The following is an 18111-nucleotide window of genomic DNA, read 5'->3' as shown; positions in this document are numbered from 1 at the left end:
ATGTGTCGCTACAACCACCATCTCCCCACACCCAGCTCTCCACTTCTCAACACCAAAACTAAACCAGTCACCAGGCATCAGTTACGACCTTCATCTCCTTCACGTCCGGCCAGCACTAGCGTCAGCACCTCTCATCACTCTGACGCTGCTTCATCACTTCAGGTGGGCTAACTGCGTCACATTATGCAAGTAGCTACTAGTACTGAAGAGTTCTAGGTAACCATTCTAACTGACAGCAAGTGTTCGTCATAATTCGTTTTACTGAACTGTCCAAGCGACACCTCGATAAAACAATTATGAGACGACCTTTCCAATGTTACAGTCTCCCAAAGATTAAAGAATCCCGTTGGCATTTGTCAGATTCCTCATGAGAGAGAATAATACCTCAAGAATCACCAACCAGTCAACCCTCATGTGTACGGTGGGTAAGCCTGATTGGTGAGAAAAGTGTTGGTGTAGAGCCAAGACTGACATTTGTGTGGTGTGTCAGGGCAGGCTGCCGTGGTGGGAGGGTGGTGGGTGTGGGTGCGAGGGTGGACAATGTGACCCCACCCACACCCACCCAATGTCAGCCAGCAACGTAGGAGGCACGTGTGGTTGGCGAGCATGGGAGGCGGGGGGCGGGCAGCGGGTGGTGTCCCTCACTCTCTACGGTGACAACCCTGAGTTCTGGCTGGGCCTCCACGACATACTCACTCAGGTAAGCTCAGTCATAACAAGCCAGTCAGTGGTCCTTTGTGCACTATTCCAGTGATGATAGAAAATGGGTGTATGGTGTAGAAGAGTCAGAGGTGTAAGACAGTGGTGGTGTGAGTGTGATACCCGGAGCATTGTATGTTGCTGAACACTTTGTGCTGGTATGATATTCTGGGTGAAGTGTTTGGGTATACACACATCCACCTGCTGCTGGTGTGGATGTAGTCAGTCGTATAATTATACCAGTGTATAATACATCCAGTATCATACCATATGGTACCACAGGTGCGGTTATCATACCCCAACTGAGGTGTGTGGTTACACACTGATCCACCTGGTGTAGGTGTGGGTGTAACCACTGGAATAAGTGTAATACAATTATTCCACACCACAGGTGCTGTTTTAATACCCTGGGTGGAGTGAATGTTTATACAACTGCTGTTGGTGTGAGTGTAACCACTGGTATTAGTGTATAATAATCATACCACACCACAGGTGCAGTTGTCATACCCCGGGTGGAGTGTGTGGCTATACACTGATCCACAAGTGCCGGGCCGTGCCAGTGTGTTGTGTCCTCTGCTGCAGCGACACCCTCACCTTTACCTGTGTGACGTCACGGCACTCACAGGCCCTCTCGCCAACCTGTCACACAACAACCCCAGAATGTGGCGCATCGCACCACTCGGCGACCCTCAGGTGTCCGCCATCTTATTCCGCGACACTGACTCAAAGGTAACATGTTTTAAGCATTGTTCTTAAAGTTCTAATGATGACACTATGTTGCAAGTGCATGAACTATCTTTCAAAACATCATTTCAACTGTTGAGTATGCAACAAAACGTTCAAATCCTTAACGAAACTTTCAGCTTTCCTGGTTTTTACATTAGAGAGAGAGAAAAAAGGGGGGGGGTTCACAGCTGCCTCCACAGTCGCTCCATTTTGTTTACGACCAACAAATCTTCACTTTTTTTTCCTCACTTTCACAGTTGTATTTGCCAACATTTTTGGTAAGCTTGCAAACCATAAACATGAGTATTATAGGAACGATTAAATTTAATTACCAAACACCGAATATGAAACTATTCATGTTGGTTGAAATCAATTCTATCCATATTTGGGATGGATGTGGCGAGGACATAAATACGGCAGCTACTAGGCTAACTAACCGTGCCAGTGGCCTTTAATCCAATATATATGTAGGTAATACACACACGACACCTGGTGCTGAGGCAAGTGTGGCGTTAGATTACAGATCGTGAGGTGTCTGCTGTGAGGGAGTGGCTGGAATCAGGGCAGCAGTTCCACCTAATGCGGGACCATCCCCTGCACACCGTCCCCGTCATGGCCGGGCTGTGGGGGGCGCGGTGGGAGGGGGCCAAGGTTGGAGGTGAAAGGAGGGGCCCAGACCCAGGAGGGATGGGAAAGCCGTGGCTCAGTGCTGGGGTCCTGACAGTCCTCCGTGACACCATGCTGTCCAAGACCAAAGCAAACGATGTGTATTATGCAGACCAGAAGATTATCTACGTGAGTTCCGCTAGTACAAATTTATTCTTCGTCGTCGTATCCTCCTCCTCCTTTGTCTTCATTCTCTTCTTCCTGTCTTCGTTTTCTTCTCCTCCTCCTTTATTTTCTTCTTTGATAAAGGGAACGAATCAGTCAAAGTTAAGTCCAAAGCAATATCCATTCCTTTCAAATTCCTAGACCTACTGCATAAGAAAACACTTAGGTCACAAGAGGAGTCCAGATTGCTACATGAAAAATTTATATTCCTTCGCTACATATACTGCAACTACGACAATAAACAGCAACTTTTTACCTACGAAGGGGAAGGGATGAACCACGTATTCCCTGCACGTCATGAAAGGGTGTGTTTCCCCCGGCACACACAGGTGGAGATGGAAGAATTTTATCTACGGCTCCGGCCAGTATTTTCGTCGGGTAAGGAAGCTCCCTAACACCTTCTCTTACGCGATTTATTTTACTTCTTCGGCCTTACTATCCTGTGTTTTAATCATTCAAGCATCGCCATTCTTTGCATAACTAACGTGCAAAAGAGTACTGCCCAACCATATACCGGTACAAAAATAAATCGCTACGGAAGAGGTGTTAGGGAGCCTCCTTATCGGACGAGAATAAGGGCCACTGTCCCCTGATTCTTGTTCTATAGATAATTCGTTCCACAAAGACATAAAGGAGCCGTGACAGGATCTTCACAAGGCTGACAGGATAACGGGTAATAAGTCTTTCTCATGGTCGCTATCCTTGTCTTAAACATGTAATACGCAACAAAAATTCCTGACAATCATAAACAGAAGTATTTTCCTCCACTTCATACAGTGATACGTTACGGAGCCTGGAGAGGCGGTGACCGAATCGGTAGAGACGCGACCTAGTTCTAACAACCCAGGTTCGAATCCCAGCTGGGGCAGGGAACAGTTTAAGGATTAGAATTTCATTAAAGCACACGATACTGATATACCAAAAGACCCGCCGGCATGTAAAAATACCCCCGCTAATACCAATACACCAGTCCTCCATGAGACAGCCCTAGCATGTATTCAATATGAGCGATGTCCCTTAGCGCAGAAGTGGTGACATGTGGAGAGGAGGACTACGAAGCCTTGTGAATGGGCTGTGAAGTGTGTGTGTGTGTGTGTGTGTGTGTGGTAAGTGATGTGTGTGGTGTTGCAGGAGGTGTTGTGGGGTGGTATGGTGGGTCGGGTGATGGCACATGACAGCTACTGGTGTGGCACCTTTGAGAACAACACACAACCATGGCCAACACAACGCAGAGATGGAAGATTCGTCGGATATCGCGGGTATGTGGGATGGAAACTCATTGCTTAACCCTTTGTCATCCTCCTCCTCATCAATACTTTAATCATTCTCATCATCAATACCACCACCGCCAAAATTATCATCATCATCATCAATACCACCACCATCAAAATCATCATCATCATTCTCATCACCAATACCATCATCATATCATCAATACCACCACCACCACCACCTCATCAATACCTTCATCATCACCATCATCATCATCACATCACCACCACCACCAACACCATCGCCATTACCATCATCATCACTGCCTGTCATCCATTAATCTAGAGTCTTAATGAACACTAACGCAAAAGGTGATGTGCTGATGCAGGCTACAAATATTCGCTACCAGTAATTTGTCTATGTCCGCCAGCTAATGATAATAACGTAATGATAACTATGACATGCTAGTAATTATCAAAACTACGGTATATAAAAATAATGATAAAATAATAATGACAACAGAACGACCTCACACTTGCTTAAAATGGAAAATTTCCCATACCCTACGTTTACGATACCAAATTCTCTCTCTCTCTCTCTCCAGATACAGGAAGAAGTTTGCTGACGAGAGGGTGAAGGAGAAGTGTCCGAGGGAGTGCCGCCCCCCACACCACCAGGACTGGCTCTACTGCTGACGAAGCTGTGACGAATTAGTGACGATGACGGTCAGGAGAATATGGGGACGATGACAAAGGTGTGACGAGGTACGCGAGGTAGCGCTAAGAGGGTTTTGGTAGAAAAAAAATGTATATATACAGTAAAAAGCCTGCAATGCTACCTTTCCAAAGTTACAATCGTAGGTGAGGGTGCCCACTATATTCATGTGATGCGGATGGTCGCTGGCATGTATCTTACGGTAAATGGATTTGTGATAAAGGTGCCTGGCTACTGTCTACGAGCCCCGGTTTCTACTCCCCGCCAGCGCGTTAATAACTATCCACACAGACACAAACTATCCACACAGACACACGTGTAGCCTAATGTGTGCTTCTCCAACATGCAGGAAGGCACTTGTACGGTCAGTGATAAATTCTGTTATCACTTACCAAGATGCGTGGGTATAGGTCACAACCCAGGTGGCTCTGAAATGCCATCATATGGGTTCGGGTTGAAACATATCCCCCCCATAATGGATTTACCTGGTTCTTCATATAATTCGGGTGGCATAGCTTTTATTACGCAGTGGTGGTGATAACGTCTGCCTTCTATCATTATAAATATACTAAATCCACCCAAGTCCAGGAATGGGTGGGTTTCTAGGCAAAATACTGTAAATGGCTTAAATCTGGTTACGACCAATACACCCAACATATACCTTTGTTACCCTTATATGTGGTGTACTGCTATTACAGAAAATGAATGTGACTTACATCAGAGAAAATACACTTTACCAACAGTAACTTATAAAGATTAATTATTCCACACCATAGCATGGAAACTATAATTTTACACACACACACACACACACACACACACACACACACACACACACACACACACACACGTCATATTACGCCACGAATACAACGAAGTGTACTATCAGGCTAACAAATGCTACTTAACAAACGCATATTTAGAAAAGACAAATCTATTACAATGCAGAACCTCAAACATTTTTTTTTTTATCAACGTCCTCTGCTCTCTGAAATCATAGCTACATATATTCCTTTCACATACCATAGGCTATTATATTTCAAGCAGCAATATTGAAAAATAAATAAATAAATAAAACTATACCCAATGTTCAACCCATAAAAAAGTCAGCTAACTGCTTACTAAATTAGGCCTACGTGTTGAGTAAATTATTTCTTTTATGTGCACTAACTATATCTTACGCAGAAAACATGACAATTTTCGTACAATTCTCAGTTTGCGCAGTTCGCTACTTCTCAATATCCCCCCCCCCCATTTTGCCATGATCCAGATAGCGCCCAAAATGTTGCTATATAAAGAAAATAAATAAAATAAAGCATAACAGTTCATTTCCCTAATAAAAGAAATCATCCACTGTTAAAATCAGTACACTCGAAATGGCACAATCCGATTCAGTTCTTATACAACAAAAAATTAATCAACTGCATTTCCACCTCCTGACAATAATTCATTTAGCATTTTTTTTTTATATATAAACGCTCTGGAACCTATTTTCGTGTGGTTAGGAGAGTTAGCACGTTCTCCTCGGCTACAGATCTGCATTTCACACTCGAAACACCGTCTTGCGTGCTTTCTATGCTCATAAATTTTAAAAAACTGCATTAACGATAACAGCCCACCAGAGAATACAAACCTGCTATATTCATGAAGAAAGAAAAGGGTCCAACGTTAATGGAAAAACTACGCTCTGACTTTCTTCAAATTAAATCCCATGCTAAAAATTCTGAAAACTGACCGAAATATAAATGAAAGTACCTTAACATTATGAAAGGTGACCGAAAACAACGAACTTCTCTCGTACGAACTTGAAAGGTGACCAAAATATATTGAAAGGATCATGAAAGGTGACCAATATATGATGAAAGCCTCCCTTACACGCATGAAAGGTGACCGAAATATAATGCAAATCTATCTTATGAGAAGGAAAACTGACCGAAATATAATGAGGTCCGTACTATGACTAGGACAGGTGACCGAAACATACCGGTAATGAACGTCAGCGAGTACGAATGGTGGTCGAAATATAAAGAAAGTGAATCCTATAAAAGCATGAGGTGACCGAAATAATCTGAGAAATTTTAACCGGTACAACTACAGATTACAACGTCCCCAGTAAACACAATTTTTAACGTAAACATAAACATCAACATTACTTAAGTTCCTAGTTCATAAATAAACATATCATTAATTTCCTGTTGTAATTCTGATTTTCATTTTCACAAGGAGAGTTCAGAATCCTCCTTCTTGCAAAAATAATACAATAAATAAAATACATAAGTTACGACAGAAATGAACTTGTAATTCTGTTTGTTATTCGGAACTTGTCTTTACCAGATTTTGGCTACGTACTAGAAATGACCTGTTTTTCCCTATTAACATCGTACCCTATTCCTAAATTTTGTAGATGTCAAAGTTTCACACACACACGAACGCGGCGTTAAGATAATCACCACTAAAATCATCACGATAGCACACACACACAACACGAACGCGGTGTTAGGGTACGGTAATCACCACGAAAACAATTACGATAGCACACACATACACACGAACGCTGAGTTAGGTAATCACCATTAACAATCATCGTGGATTTTGTTTCGTCCACCAACTATTATTAAAGTTTTGCTTCGCTAGACAACAATAATTAAAGTTTTGTGTTTCGTCCTGCAACAATTATTAAAGTTTTGTGTTTCGTCCTGCAACAATTATTAAAGTTTTGTGTTTCGTCCTGCAACAATTATTAAAGTTTTGTGTTTCGTCCTGCAACAATTATTAAAGTTTTGTGTTTCGTCCTGCAACAATTATTAAAGTTTTGTGTTTCGTCCTGCAACAATTATTAAAGTTTTGTGTTTCGTCCTGCAACAATTATTAAAGTTCAGTGTTTCGTCCTGCAACAATTAGGATAAGAGCAGTGGTTCTTAACCTTCTTTGAGTCACGGACCCCTTCAAGAATCTGGTGAAAGCTATGAACCCCTTCCCTACAAAAATGCACCTAAGCACATAAACACAGCATTTTGCATGTAATGAATATACTTTTTTTTAAATTGAAAACTACCGTACCTCACGCAGTGTATAACATACACAAAGTAAAAAACAGTCATTACAAAGAATTATATTTCTCACTTTCATGCAAAAACTAATGGCCACTCTGAAAAAATAACATACATCCAACCTGCGCAAAGTAATCAAAACAAAACGTTAGTTCTGCTCAGGTTCGTTTCAGTTAGAGGGTTGTTGTTGTTGTTGTTTGGCTTGAATCAGATGAAATTGTGGAGTGGTCTTTGACAAGGCAACACGCATGTCATCGTTGATATACAGCTGATTTCGACTTTTCGTTTTGACAGAAACAAGCGCTGAAAACCCTGACCCACAAAAGTATGCAGTAGCAAATGGAATCAGAGCACCCATAGCTCGCTTTGCCAGACGAGGGTAGGCTTGTGTCAATGAACACCAGAATTCAAGACTCTTCGTTTTTGTTTTTGTTTTTTCTTCCGGCATCACGCAATATCGCTAAATTGTTCTCAATTATTCTGACCTTCACGGACCCCCTGAAGCCCATCCATGGACCCCTTGTTAAGAACCCCTTTATTAGAGTACTGTTTCGTCCAGCAACAATGAAAGTTTTGTGTTTCGTCCAGCAACAATTATTAGTTTTGTTTCATCCAACAACATAAAACACAGCAACACAATATTTAGTAAACAATACAACACAAGGTCTGACTCTCGTTTTGGGAGGCTACCTAGCACCTTTCCTTTTGCGATTTATTTTTATTATAAGCCTTGGGTGCTTTAAATATTTACATAGACAATGAGTGTAAAACAATAAAGAACCGAATAAATTAAATAAAAAAAAATAAGTAATTGTAAGAAAGAGGTACTAAACAGCCTCCTTATTCAACAAGAAAACGGAAGTCAACAAAAACAAATCAATTATATAGCCAATAAAATAAAATAAAACATGCAAATAAAATGGTCCCAAACAATAATTACGGTTGTCAACAATGCAACACTCACCTGGAAGCCTAATCAATACTGCAACATTTCACTGACAACCAGGGCTGGGGTCAATTATGAACTGAATTGGAATTGAACTGGAACTGATTAAAAAAATAAATAAATAAAAAACTGTGAATTGGAACTGAATTGGAACTGAGAAAAATATAAACATAAACTTAACTGAACTGAATTGGAATTGTTATCAATGAACTGATATGAATTGATGACTGAACTGATAGCTAAAATATTTTATACCGTAATATACGAATTCATTACTGTACAATAATTAACTTACTGTATACTCAAACAGTAAAATATACAGTTTGCTATCGGCTCCTGTGGAACGACTTCTCCACTGCTGGCAAGCTCTTCAGGCCAGAGAGGTGTAGTTTAGGAGATAAAAGATTTAAGCAAAGTATGATGATCAGATGCAATCCTCAGTAACTTGGACTCATTCTTGTTTTGTTTACTAATACAAAGAATTAAACAATTCGAACTTTTAGTTGGTAAACAATGTAACTGGTTTGTGTGGTTGAGCAATTATGATAATAGAAAAGTTAATCTGAAACCTCATGTTTATTTCTTTCCATCAGATTAATGGTACTGGGTAGATTAATACTGATTCTGAATCGAAAACATTTTAGATGGGTTAAATGAATGAAATATTGACCATAATGAAATGAATTGACTTGGAACTGAATATTTCCATCTTTTTACAAATGAACCGAACTGGAACTGTTTAATTCAAATTTTATTCTGAATTGGAACTGAACTGAAATGACAAAAATGAACTGACCCCAGCCCTGCTGACAATACAATATGTAATTTAAATAATGCAACATTCAGTCAGCTCAGCATTTGGTCAAGAACTCAGCATTCAGTAAACAACCGACAAGGCAACATTTAGTCAACACTGATCAATAAAGCAACATTTAGTCAACACTGATCAATAAAGCAACATTTAGTCAACACTGATCAATAAAGCAACATTTAGTCAACACAGTGATCAATAAAGCAACATTTAGTCAACACTGTGATCAATAAAGCAACATTTAGTCAACACTGTGATCAATAAAGCAACATTTAGTCAACACTGTGATCAATAAAGCAACATTTAGTCAACACTGTGATCAATAAAGCAACATTTAGTCAACACTGTGATCAATAAAGCAACATTTAGTCAACACTGTGATCAATAAAGCAACATTTAGTCAACACTGATCAATAAAGCAACATTTAGTCAATATTGCAACATCCCACAACCGAAGCATCATTGAAACCATCTCGACAATCAATTAAGCAACGTTTAGTCAACAAAGCAACATTTACTCAACTCTATAAAAACAACTCAACATTTACTTAAGTCTTAAATTTGGCTCTCTTTTGTAGTTTTTTTTTTTTTCTTGGAAGGAACGATTTGCGGACTCCTGGCCTTTGGTTCCTTCTTTCTTGCATTTAAAAAAAAAGTCATACGGTCAACACTGCAACACTCTCAACCAACACTTTAATCAACACAGCAACAGGCAAATTCAAGTTCACGACGAAATACTGAGCTGACAACACAAATGCCAACACTCACCCATCCCCTGGTTACTGACAGCCAGAATCTGAAAAGAAAAACAAAATGAAATTAATTCTCATCCATATAGGCTAACAGGTCATGCTGAGACTGAGAGACTGACTACGAGCGTGATAGAGTGGGGAGAGGGGAGACGGAGAATGAGATGGAAAATGAGACTGACTAGGAGTGTGTGTGTGTGTGTGTGTGTGTGTGTGTGTGTGTGTGTGTGTGTGTGATGGAGGGGAGGGGGAGACGGAGGACGAGATGGAGAGAATGGTGAATGAGACTGACTGGGAGTGAGGTGGAGTGGGGGGGAGGGGACGGGAGGCGGAAGATGAGATGGAGTGAAGGGACGGGATGAATAATGAATAGGGCAGAAATGGAGGCGATCTGTTTGTGGCCTCCCACGATTAAGGCGTCTGGGAGTGGTTACCGGTACAGACAGACAGACCGATTGATATGCAGATGGACAGACAACAGGTGTAGCTGGAAGGAAGGTAGTCAAGAGCAAGTACCTATATGTTATCGTGTGCTATACATTGCGAAAATATAAATAGCTAAATAAAATCTGAACCAAAACGGCCAAGTGTAATTCTTCACAATGCTCGCAAGTCCTCTAGAACGTCACTCCATGAAGGAAAAAATACCGGTAATAATAATAATAATAATAATAATAATAGCCTATAATAATAATAATAATAATAATAATAATAATGGTAATAATAATAACGGTGGTAGTAGTAGTAGTAGTAGTAGTAATCAATCCAGCCATCATCCAATCCTACATTGCCCCAAAAGGAGCGTAGGAGCCCGGGGCTAGGCAGTTGGTCTCGACATTTGAGTGACCAGCCTCACTCATCCCTGAGTGGCATTGCATGAGCAATCAACTCCAACCACCCCTTGGATATAAACCTTCACCGGCTCAATCCGATTGGAGCGCAATAATTACCCACTAAACCACTAGGTGCCAAAATTTGGTTATATGGTTACCACCCAGCGTAGTAAATGGTTTCCTGGTGTATAGGAAACCATTTGGCTTGTCACTCAGTGTAGAGTCACAGGCAGAAGGAAAAGGAAAGAATGAAGGAAAGAAGACAGAAGAGGGAGTGTAGTCACCCGTAGGCAGAAGGACAAGGAAAGAATGAAGGATAGAAAGACAGAAGAGGATGGAAGGAAAGAAGGATGGAAGAGAGGAAAGGGCAGACACCCGAGAGCAGCAATACATCGAGTGAGTGGATGGTGAGCGCCCCCACCTGCCACTTAGCGCCCCAGCCTACCACTTAAATAATAATACCCGATAATAATAATAATAATAATAATAATAACAATAATAATCACAGCATTAACCTGAATTACGTAAACGAGAAATCCCAGAGAAACTGAAACATATAGAGGGAGATAAGCTCTTCCAGTTTGCTACAAAGACATCTACAGCACTATGTAATATTTCTGTTACTGACTGTACTGAAAAATTATGAACATACTGTAATCACGTGTGTATGTATGTATGTATGTACAGTGTATGTATGTACTCGTATTTGTAGCCAATGTATATGTACCGTATGTATGTATGTATGAATATATGTAGGTTACCGGGTATGTATGTTGTTATGTACGTATATGTGGGGTATGTATGTATGAATATGGCAGGATTATAAACAGTTCCAATCCGGGCAGATAAGTCGCCTAATCATATTGAAGCCACCACACGAAGGCGTCCCCCAGTGAACGTAAAAAAAAAAAATCCAATGTTCATATTTGAGCGAAGTGAAGCGAAGTTTATTTATTTTTTTTTTTTAATCCTTGGTACCTTTAGACGAATTGTTTTTTATGCATCGAAGAAGGAACCCAAGGCCAAACGCAGCTTAAGAAGAAAAAAAAATCAAGCTATGAAGGGATTAATGGGCAGTTTCTAAGCCCGTCATTAACAGCTTTTTCCAGATCACTAAAATCGTCTGAAGGCAGCAGGAATAAACTGAGAAATACGTCATCAGATGGAAGAGGGTAAAAAGGTGCAAATCCATTTCAGTTATTAAATCCTGTTGGTGTTTATTTTCTGCGTTACGGTATTTTGCATAATTACCTGAAATATTATTATTATTATTATCGTCATTATTACATGAATCATTACTACTACTGTTACTACTACTACCGGTAGTTACTATCACTAGTTACTATTTATACCGGTATTATTATTATTATTATTATGCTTTCCTTGACATCACATATAGCCTATGAAAAGTCCACCCTAAGCATAAAACTAACCTGATGCCAAAAAGCAAAATAATAATAATAATAATAATAATAATAATAACAATAATAATAAATAGCTATCATTGTGGTGATGGGGTGGTCAAAAGTAGTACGGTATATAGATGTTAAGTACTTCCAACACTACAATATTATTTTCTTGGCTGAAAATGTCTGAAGTTACCTAGAATTATATTAAAGAGATGTTAACATAGTGGAGTACTATAACTTGTTTCAGCTAGCATTTAAAATTTTGTATGTAACAAATAAATAAATGATGAGAGAGAGAGAGAGAGAGAGAGAGAGAGAGGTGACAAAATTAACTCCATCTTACCATGCAAAATCAATCCATCAACTTCACTCCTCGCTCTTCATTCCTCGGTTGATATCATTTTTCCATCTACATCAGACGAATTTATCACTACGCCACAAGTTATCAGTCATTTTACACTTTGTCACTGATCATTCACGGTATTCATAATTCAATATTGGCTAACTGCGTTCACATCTGAAGAATTTGCCACAACAACTTTTTCAAATATTTCCATTCCTTATCAGATCGCATTATCAAACACTACTGATATGAAATTCCGTACCGTTTATCTTTTCACAACATATAATCGTATTGATTGATAATCTTCCTGTTTCTCCAATTTCATCCGTTTCTCAAAATGTTTCAGTACTTAAATACACATATACATTCATACTTCCATTTGGTCTTCATTTTTCATCATTACTTACAGTTTATCATTCATCCTGTTGTTTTAAATCACATAACTAATACAACATAATTTTTCATATTTTATCAGTTCCCACATTTAATTCACTTTCTCATTTCATCTTAAGTCTCCCATATCATTTCTTGCACTATAATACTTCAACTTTTCTTCCATAATAATATTCATACATTTACACCACATTTAAGTCACATTTTTTTATTCTTACCTCATAATTTTCACTTATTGCCATTTTCCACAATACTTCATTATTTGTCACAATTCATCGCTTTTCACCACACTGTACACTATCACAATTGCCTTTTACTGTTTGGTCACTCACTTTTTTTTTTTTATCACGCTGTAACAAATGGTATTATTATTATTATTATTATTATTATTATTATTTACACTGTGTTATCCCCTTATATAATCCCACGCTTCTGTATATGATTGAGAGAGAGAGAGAGAGAGAGAGAGAGAGAGTGTGTGTGTGTGTGTGTGTGTGTGTGTGTAAATAGTAAGCTTGCAATGGAAAAACATATACTTCGTCCTTATATTTCCACACTTTTGACTCACCCCGTAGATCACTATATAAAAATAAACAATAACTTGAATGGTCAGGCCCGAGCTTAAAAAAAATAAATAACTCTACCTAGGAAGCCATGTTAACGTCAATCAACACGTTAAAATACATAACTTTTTTTTCAGTCACTCGTACACTTTAGTTCTTTCACATTAACCTGGCCCAGATTTTCATTGCAGCTTATTTCACGTACATGTCTAGCTACAACTCAGTCATTACGGATTGATGGGAATTTTAGGCCAAGTTAGAGAAAAATGGTAATAGCAACACTGACGCTTGCCTGTTACCACATGTAGCGTATTTAACATCGCTATAGCTACAATTTTCTGCACTCCAGTCTTCATATCTCCACTACACCGTGACCACAAAACACCACCATGATTTTTCAACACCAACGAGGAAGCACTTGATTCAATATGGCCATTTTCTGCGCGACGCCATCACTTCCCACAAACCCGGACCTCCAACGCACCACCATCTTCGCGTCAAACATGATGCAATACGTAATTTTCTTCGCTAAATTCTTAACCATACACTCGACAGTCACTACAGCACCTCATCGTATTATTTAAAAAGTTGACAACGAAATAGTTATCAGTTATCACTCATACAGACGCGGATATTATCGAATTTCCTGCATTTACACCAACAGCGCATCACAACGTACTCCCCCCTACGAAGTCTGAGATGCACTGGCGAGATGAAGGAGGAGGAGGTAAGGAGGGAGAGGGGGAGAATGGGGGAGTTGCCAAGCGAAGCACGAGGCTCGACTAGGAATGAATCTTTGCATTTTAGCGTTTCGTTTATAGTCTGTCTGTCTACCAAGGCGACTAGACGGTTTCATTTGCAAGCTAAGAGACATATTTAAGCACGACTATAAAAAGTATTTGTCAATTTACTTCTTGCAACCACACCGAGCCCACAACCCTCACGAGAAGTCTGGGTAGATAAATACGAGACGGATCAAACAATCAGTGGCGGAATTCATACATTATTTACTATAACATTGTAATTTACACCTTTCCTTATATTTTTACGCACGAAGGTGATTTGCAATGGGTGCTACAATATATTATAGCGTTCACAGTAGTCGAGATTAATTATATTCGGTCGGAATCAAAGTTACAGTATGCTCTGTTTTCGTCGTATTTGCTGGTATGGCGGGTCAGAGGAGACGCGAGTGCCTTTTTTTTTTTTTTTTTTTTTTTTTTCTATGAAGTTTAACCAGGTTTCCAAGACTTTAGTTAGTCATTTATGAATGTTGACTGGCTTGCTACATATGAAGTCAATGTTTATTTTACCGCTGAAACGGCCATGTGAGATTGAGCCAACATCCCAGGGTTTGAATGATCTGTGAACGGTTATACAGCCTCTCTGGGCATGGTGTTGGTAGCTCTGCCTTCGTATTGGTCTCCTTCCGCCTACCTCACACCGTCCTCAGGTAAAAAACAATAAAAATGAAATGCATCCACTTTTCCTGACTGGATTCTGACCATCCATGTACTGGTGAAGAATAATGATATGTTCTATTTACCTATAGACAGACGCAATAATCGCATAACGAGTGGCCACTTGTTGACGTATAGGGAACACGTATGAGTTGGTTATATGGTTACCACCCAGCGTTGTAAATGGTTTCCTGGCTTACAGGACACTATTAGGTTCGTCACTCAATGTAATGCCACCTGAAAAGGAAAGAAGAGTACTTAAAAGTGACACGGAAGATGGGACAAACAGGAAATGAGGAAGGCAGACACAGAAAAAGAATGATAATGGTGAAAAGAAGAAGCAGGCAGCACTACATCAAGTGAGCGGATGATGGTCGCCACCACTATTATGAAAAATAAAACAGATGAGTTGACCTTATCTTTATTTCTCTGCACAACCTTTTACCCTTTGTGTTAAGATGAATAAAAACGCTGTCTTAAGCTGATACATAATACTTGGTTCTGTATTGCTGTCAAAATTATATTAATTTTATTATTATTATTATTATTATTATTAGTGGCCATGGTGGGAAGGGCACATCTACACTGTCCACGTCAGCAAAATTAAAGTAGGTATTTCGCAGCCTGAGAGAGAGAGAGAGAGAGAGAGAGGGTATACAAAATTCCACGTAGAGACTGTGATTTGGTTTATATTGGTGAAACTGGAAGGGATTTGGACACTCGCATTAAGGAACACAAGTATGCTTGTAAGATAGGCAACATAAATAACGCAGTGTACGTTCACTCTTCAGAAAACGACCATAGAATCGACTGGAATTCTAGCCAAATATTGTACAAATGTAGTAACTATAAGAAACGTAGGATTGTGGAAGCTGTATGTATAGAGAGATATAATAATTGTAACCATAGTGAAGGAATGTATAAATTAGATCCAGTGATGAGAGGATTAGTGGCAAGGTCCTTGCCGCCCCTTGTAATCCCTCACTCAGGTCGTAGACAGAGGGAGTGTCAGGTGAGGTCACATCAGGTGTGGTTGGGAAAACGTGTCCTCACCCTGCATATAAGCAGCTTCTCAGCATTTGTATGTACCACTCTTGGTCTGTAGATCCACTGAAGAGGGCGACAGCTGTCGCCGAAACTGTTTGGAATACATCTTTTTTCGTCTGCCAGTGTGGGTTTTTGTATCCTATGTTAAATCAGACTGTCTTGCTAGGTCGGGATAGTGTAACACGTTAGGCTACGCAAACGTAGGCTAGACTTAGAGTATACGAGAGGAAGATGTAGGTTGGGTGAGGTGAAGTGAGATGGGGTTTGATTAGATGAAGATGTGTTCGGTTATTCTAGGGTTAGGTTAGGTTTGGTAGGTTATAGTAAGGCTGCACGGATGGTCTGGCTAGGCTGGGTTAGGTTAGATTTGGCGGGGTTAGGTTAGGCTTTGTGCATGGTATACTGCTGTTTGGCTAGGCTTAGTCTGATTTGGTTGTTAGGTAGTTTAGTTAGGCTGACAGACTCCATTTATTTTCTCAGCATTCTTTCGTTCTGGGTAGGGTAGGGTAGAGTAGGGTGGAGTGGGGTAGGGTAGGGTGGAGTGGGGTAGGGTAGTTCATCTTAAATCGGCGAAAAATTGCCATCTCTATGTCCTGCGCTGTTAGGAGAGTAACACTAGGAAATGGTGCTAGTGGCGAAGAAGTGCTATGGAGAGGATACAGAGCCGTAGTATTGTCTTATTCTGCCAAGTGAAAATGACTGAACTATAGACAACACTTTTATTTCAAGCTTGCCACCACCAGACGATTTTATTCAGCTAAAGTTTGTTATTTCTAGCTGTGGATGTGACTGTAAGCTAACACACACACACACACACACACACACACAACCACCTGTTTGTGTGATCTGGGTGTGGGTGGGTGTAGGTGGGTGTGGCTGGATGTAGTGGATGTGGCAGACGTACCTCATGCGGGTGTACATGGGTGTAGGTGGGAGAGATTCAGAAGTGGTGTAGATGGGTGGGTGGGATCAAAATTAGCTAGTGTAAATGGGTGAAATCAAAATCAGCAAGTGGGTGTAGATGAGGTTAGGTGGGTGTAGGTGGGTGAGATGAGAATTAGTGTACATGGGTCTAGGTGGGTGAAATAAAATCCAGTAGATGGGTGTTGTGGGTGTAGGTGGGGGTGTGTGCGTGTAGGTGTGTGTGTGTGGGTGTAGATGGGTGGGATGTGGATGTAAGTGGGTGAGATGTGGGTGTAGGTGGGTGAGATCAGAATTAATGTAGATGGGAGTAAGTGGGTGGTTTTGGGATTAGTGTAGGTGGGTGTAGGTGGGTGTGGGTGTGGGTGGGTGGAGTACACAGGAAACAGACAGGGTGTTCCTTCCGCTCTCTATCCCTGGCCTCGATTTTTGTGGAGTGGACGGTTCACATATCCCACTCACTCTCGCCCCACTCACTCACCCCCACTCAACCCTCACCCCACTCTACCACTCACCCTCTTACCCCACTCATCCACTCACCCCAACTCATCCACTCACCCCACTCACTCTCATCCATTTATCTTTCATTTTTTCTCTCTTATTTTGGCATTTTGGTTTTGTTTAATTTTATTCTACTGTACACCAATTCACTGTCCCTGCTTCCCATCTCTCTCTCTCTCTCTCAACATCCGGCGCCAGTAATAGGAAGTGCTCAGTGTTACGTGGATAGTCACCTGGACCACCTGTGTTGCTACCTTACCTGCCGCCTAATTAAGTAGGTCACCTTAATTACCTATCACCTCAGTATCTATCGCCTTAATTACCTATCACCTTAATTATCTATCACCCAAGTATCTATCACCTTAATTATCTATCACCTTAATTATCTATCACCTTACGTATATATTACCCTAATTATCTATCACCTCAATTATCTAACACTCATGTGGCTCAATTTTTCACCTGACGTGTCACCTAAAATATTAACTGCCACCTGGCTTGACTCACCTGGTTTCATTAACTGTCACCTGGCTTAATTAATTCACCTGACAATTAACTCACCTGGCTTAATTAACTGTCACCTGACTTAATTAACTCACCTGGCTTAATTAACTCACCTGGCTTAACTCACCTGGCTTAATTATCTCACCTGACTTAATTAACCCTTCACCTTTGCTAATTAGTTACCTGGGTTATTTTGTCACCATAATTAAATATCTTGCTTAATTACTTATCACCTGACCTCATTTACTGTCACCTGGCATACTTAATGTCACCTGAATTCATTGTCTCACCTGACTGATCACCTTGCTAATTATGTCATTTATATAATTCTGTGACCTAATTACTGTGATCTATTTCCTGTTACTGAATATTGGGAAATTAAACCCATCACTAAAAAAA

General features: G+C 40.3%; 1 protein-coding gene across 1 annotated transcript; it reads left to right on the top strand.

The window, feature by feature from the left end:
• LOC145409099 (uncharacterized) lies at positions 1-4163 on the top strand. Its single transcript, XM_080279642.1, has 6 exons — positions 1-162; positions 491-700; positions 1192-1428; positions 1942-2220; positions 3388-3515; positions 4073-4163. The coding sequence occupies exons 1-6, from the start codon at positions 1-3 to the stop codon at positions 4161-4163; spliced, it is 1107 nt and encodes a 368-aa protein (XP_080135768.1).
• The last annotated feature ends 13948 nt before the right edge of the window (positions 4164-18111 follow it).

Source organism: Coenobita brevimanus, chromosome 79 (genome assembly GCF_032717465.1).
Source record: "Coenobita brevimanus isolate Jiangsu-jjx chromosome 79, ASM3271746v2, whole genome shotgun sequence".
NCBI lineage: Eukaryota > Metazoa > Arthropoda > Malacostraca > Decapoda > Coenobitidae > Coenobita > Coenobita brevimanus.
This window is presented reverse-complemented; position numbering and strand designations above follow the sequence as displayed.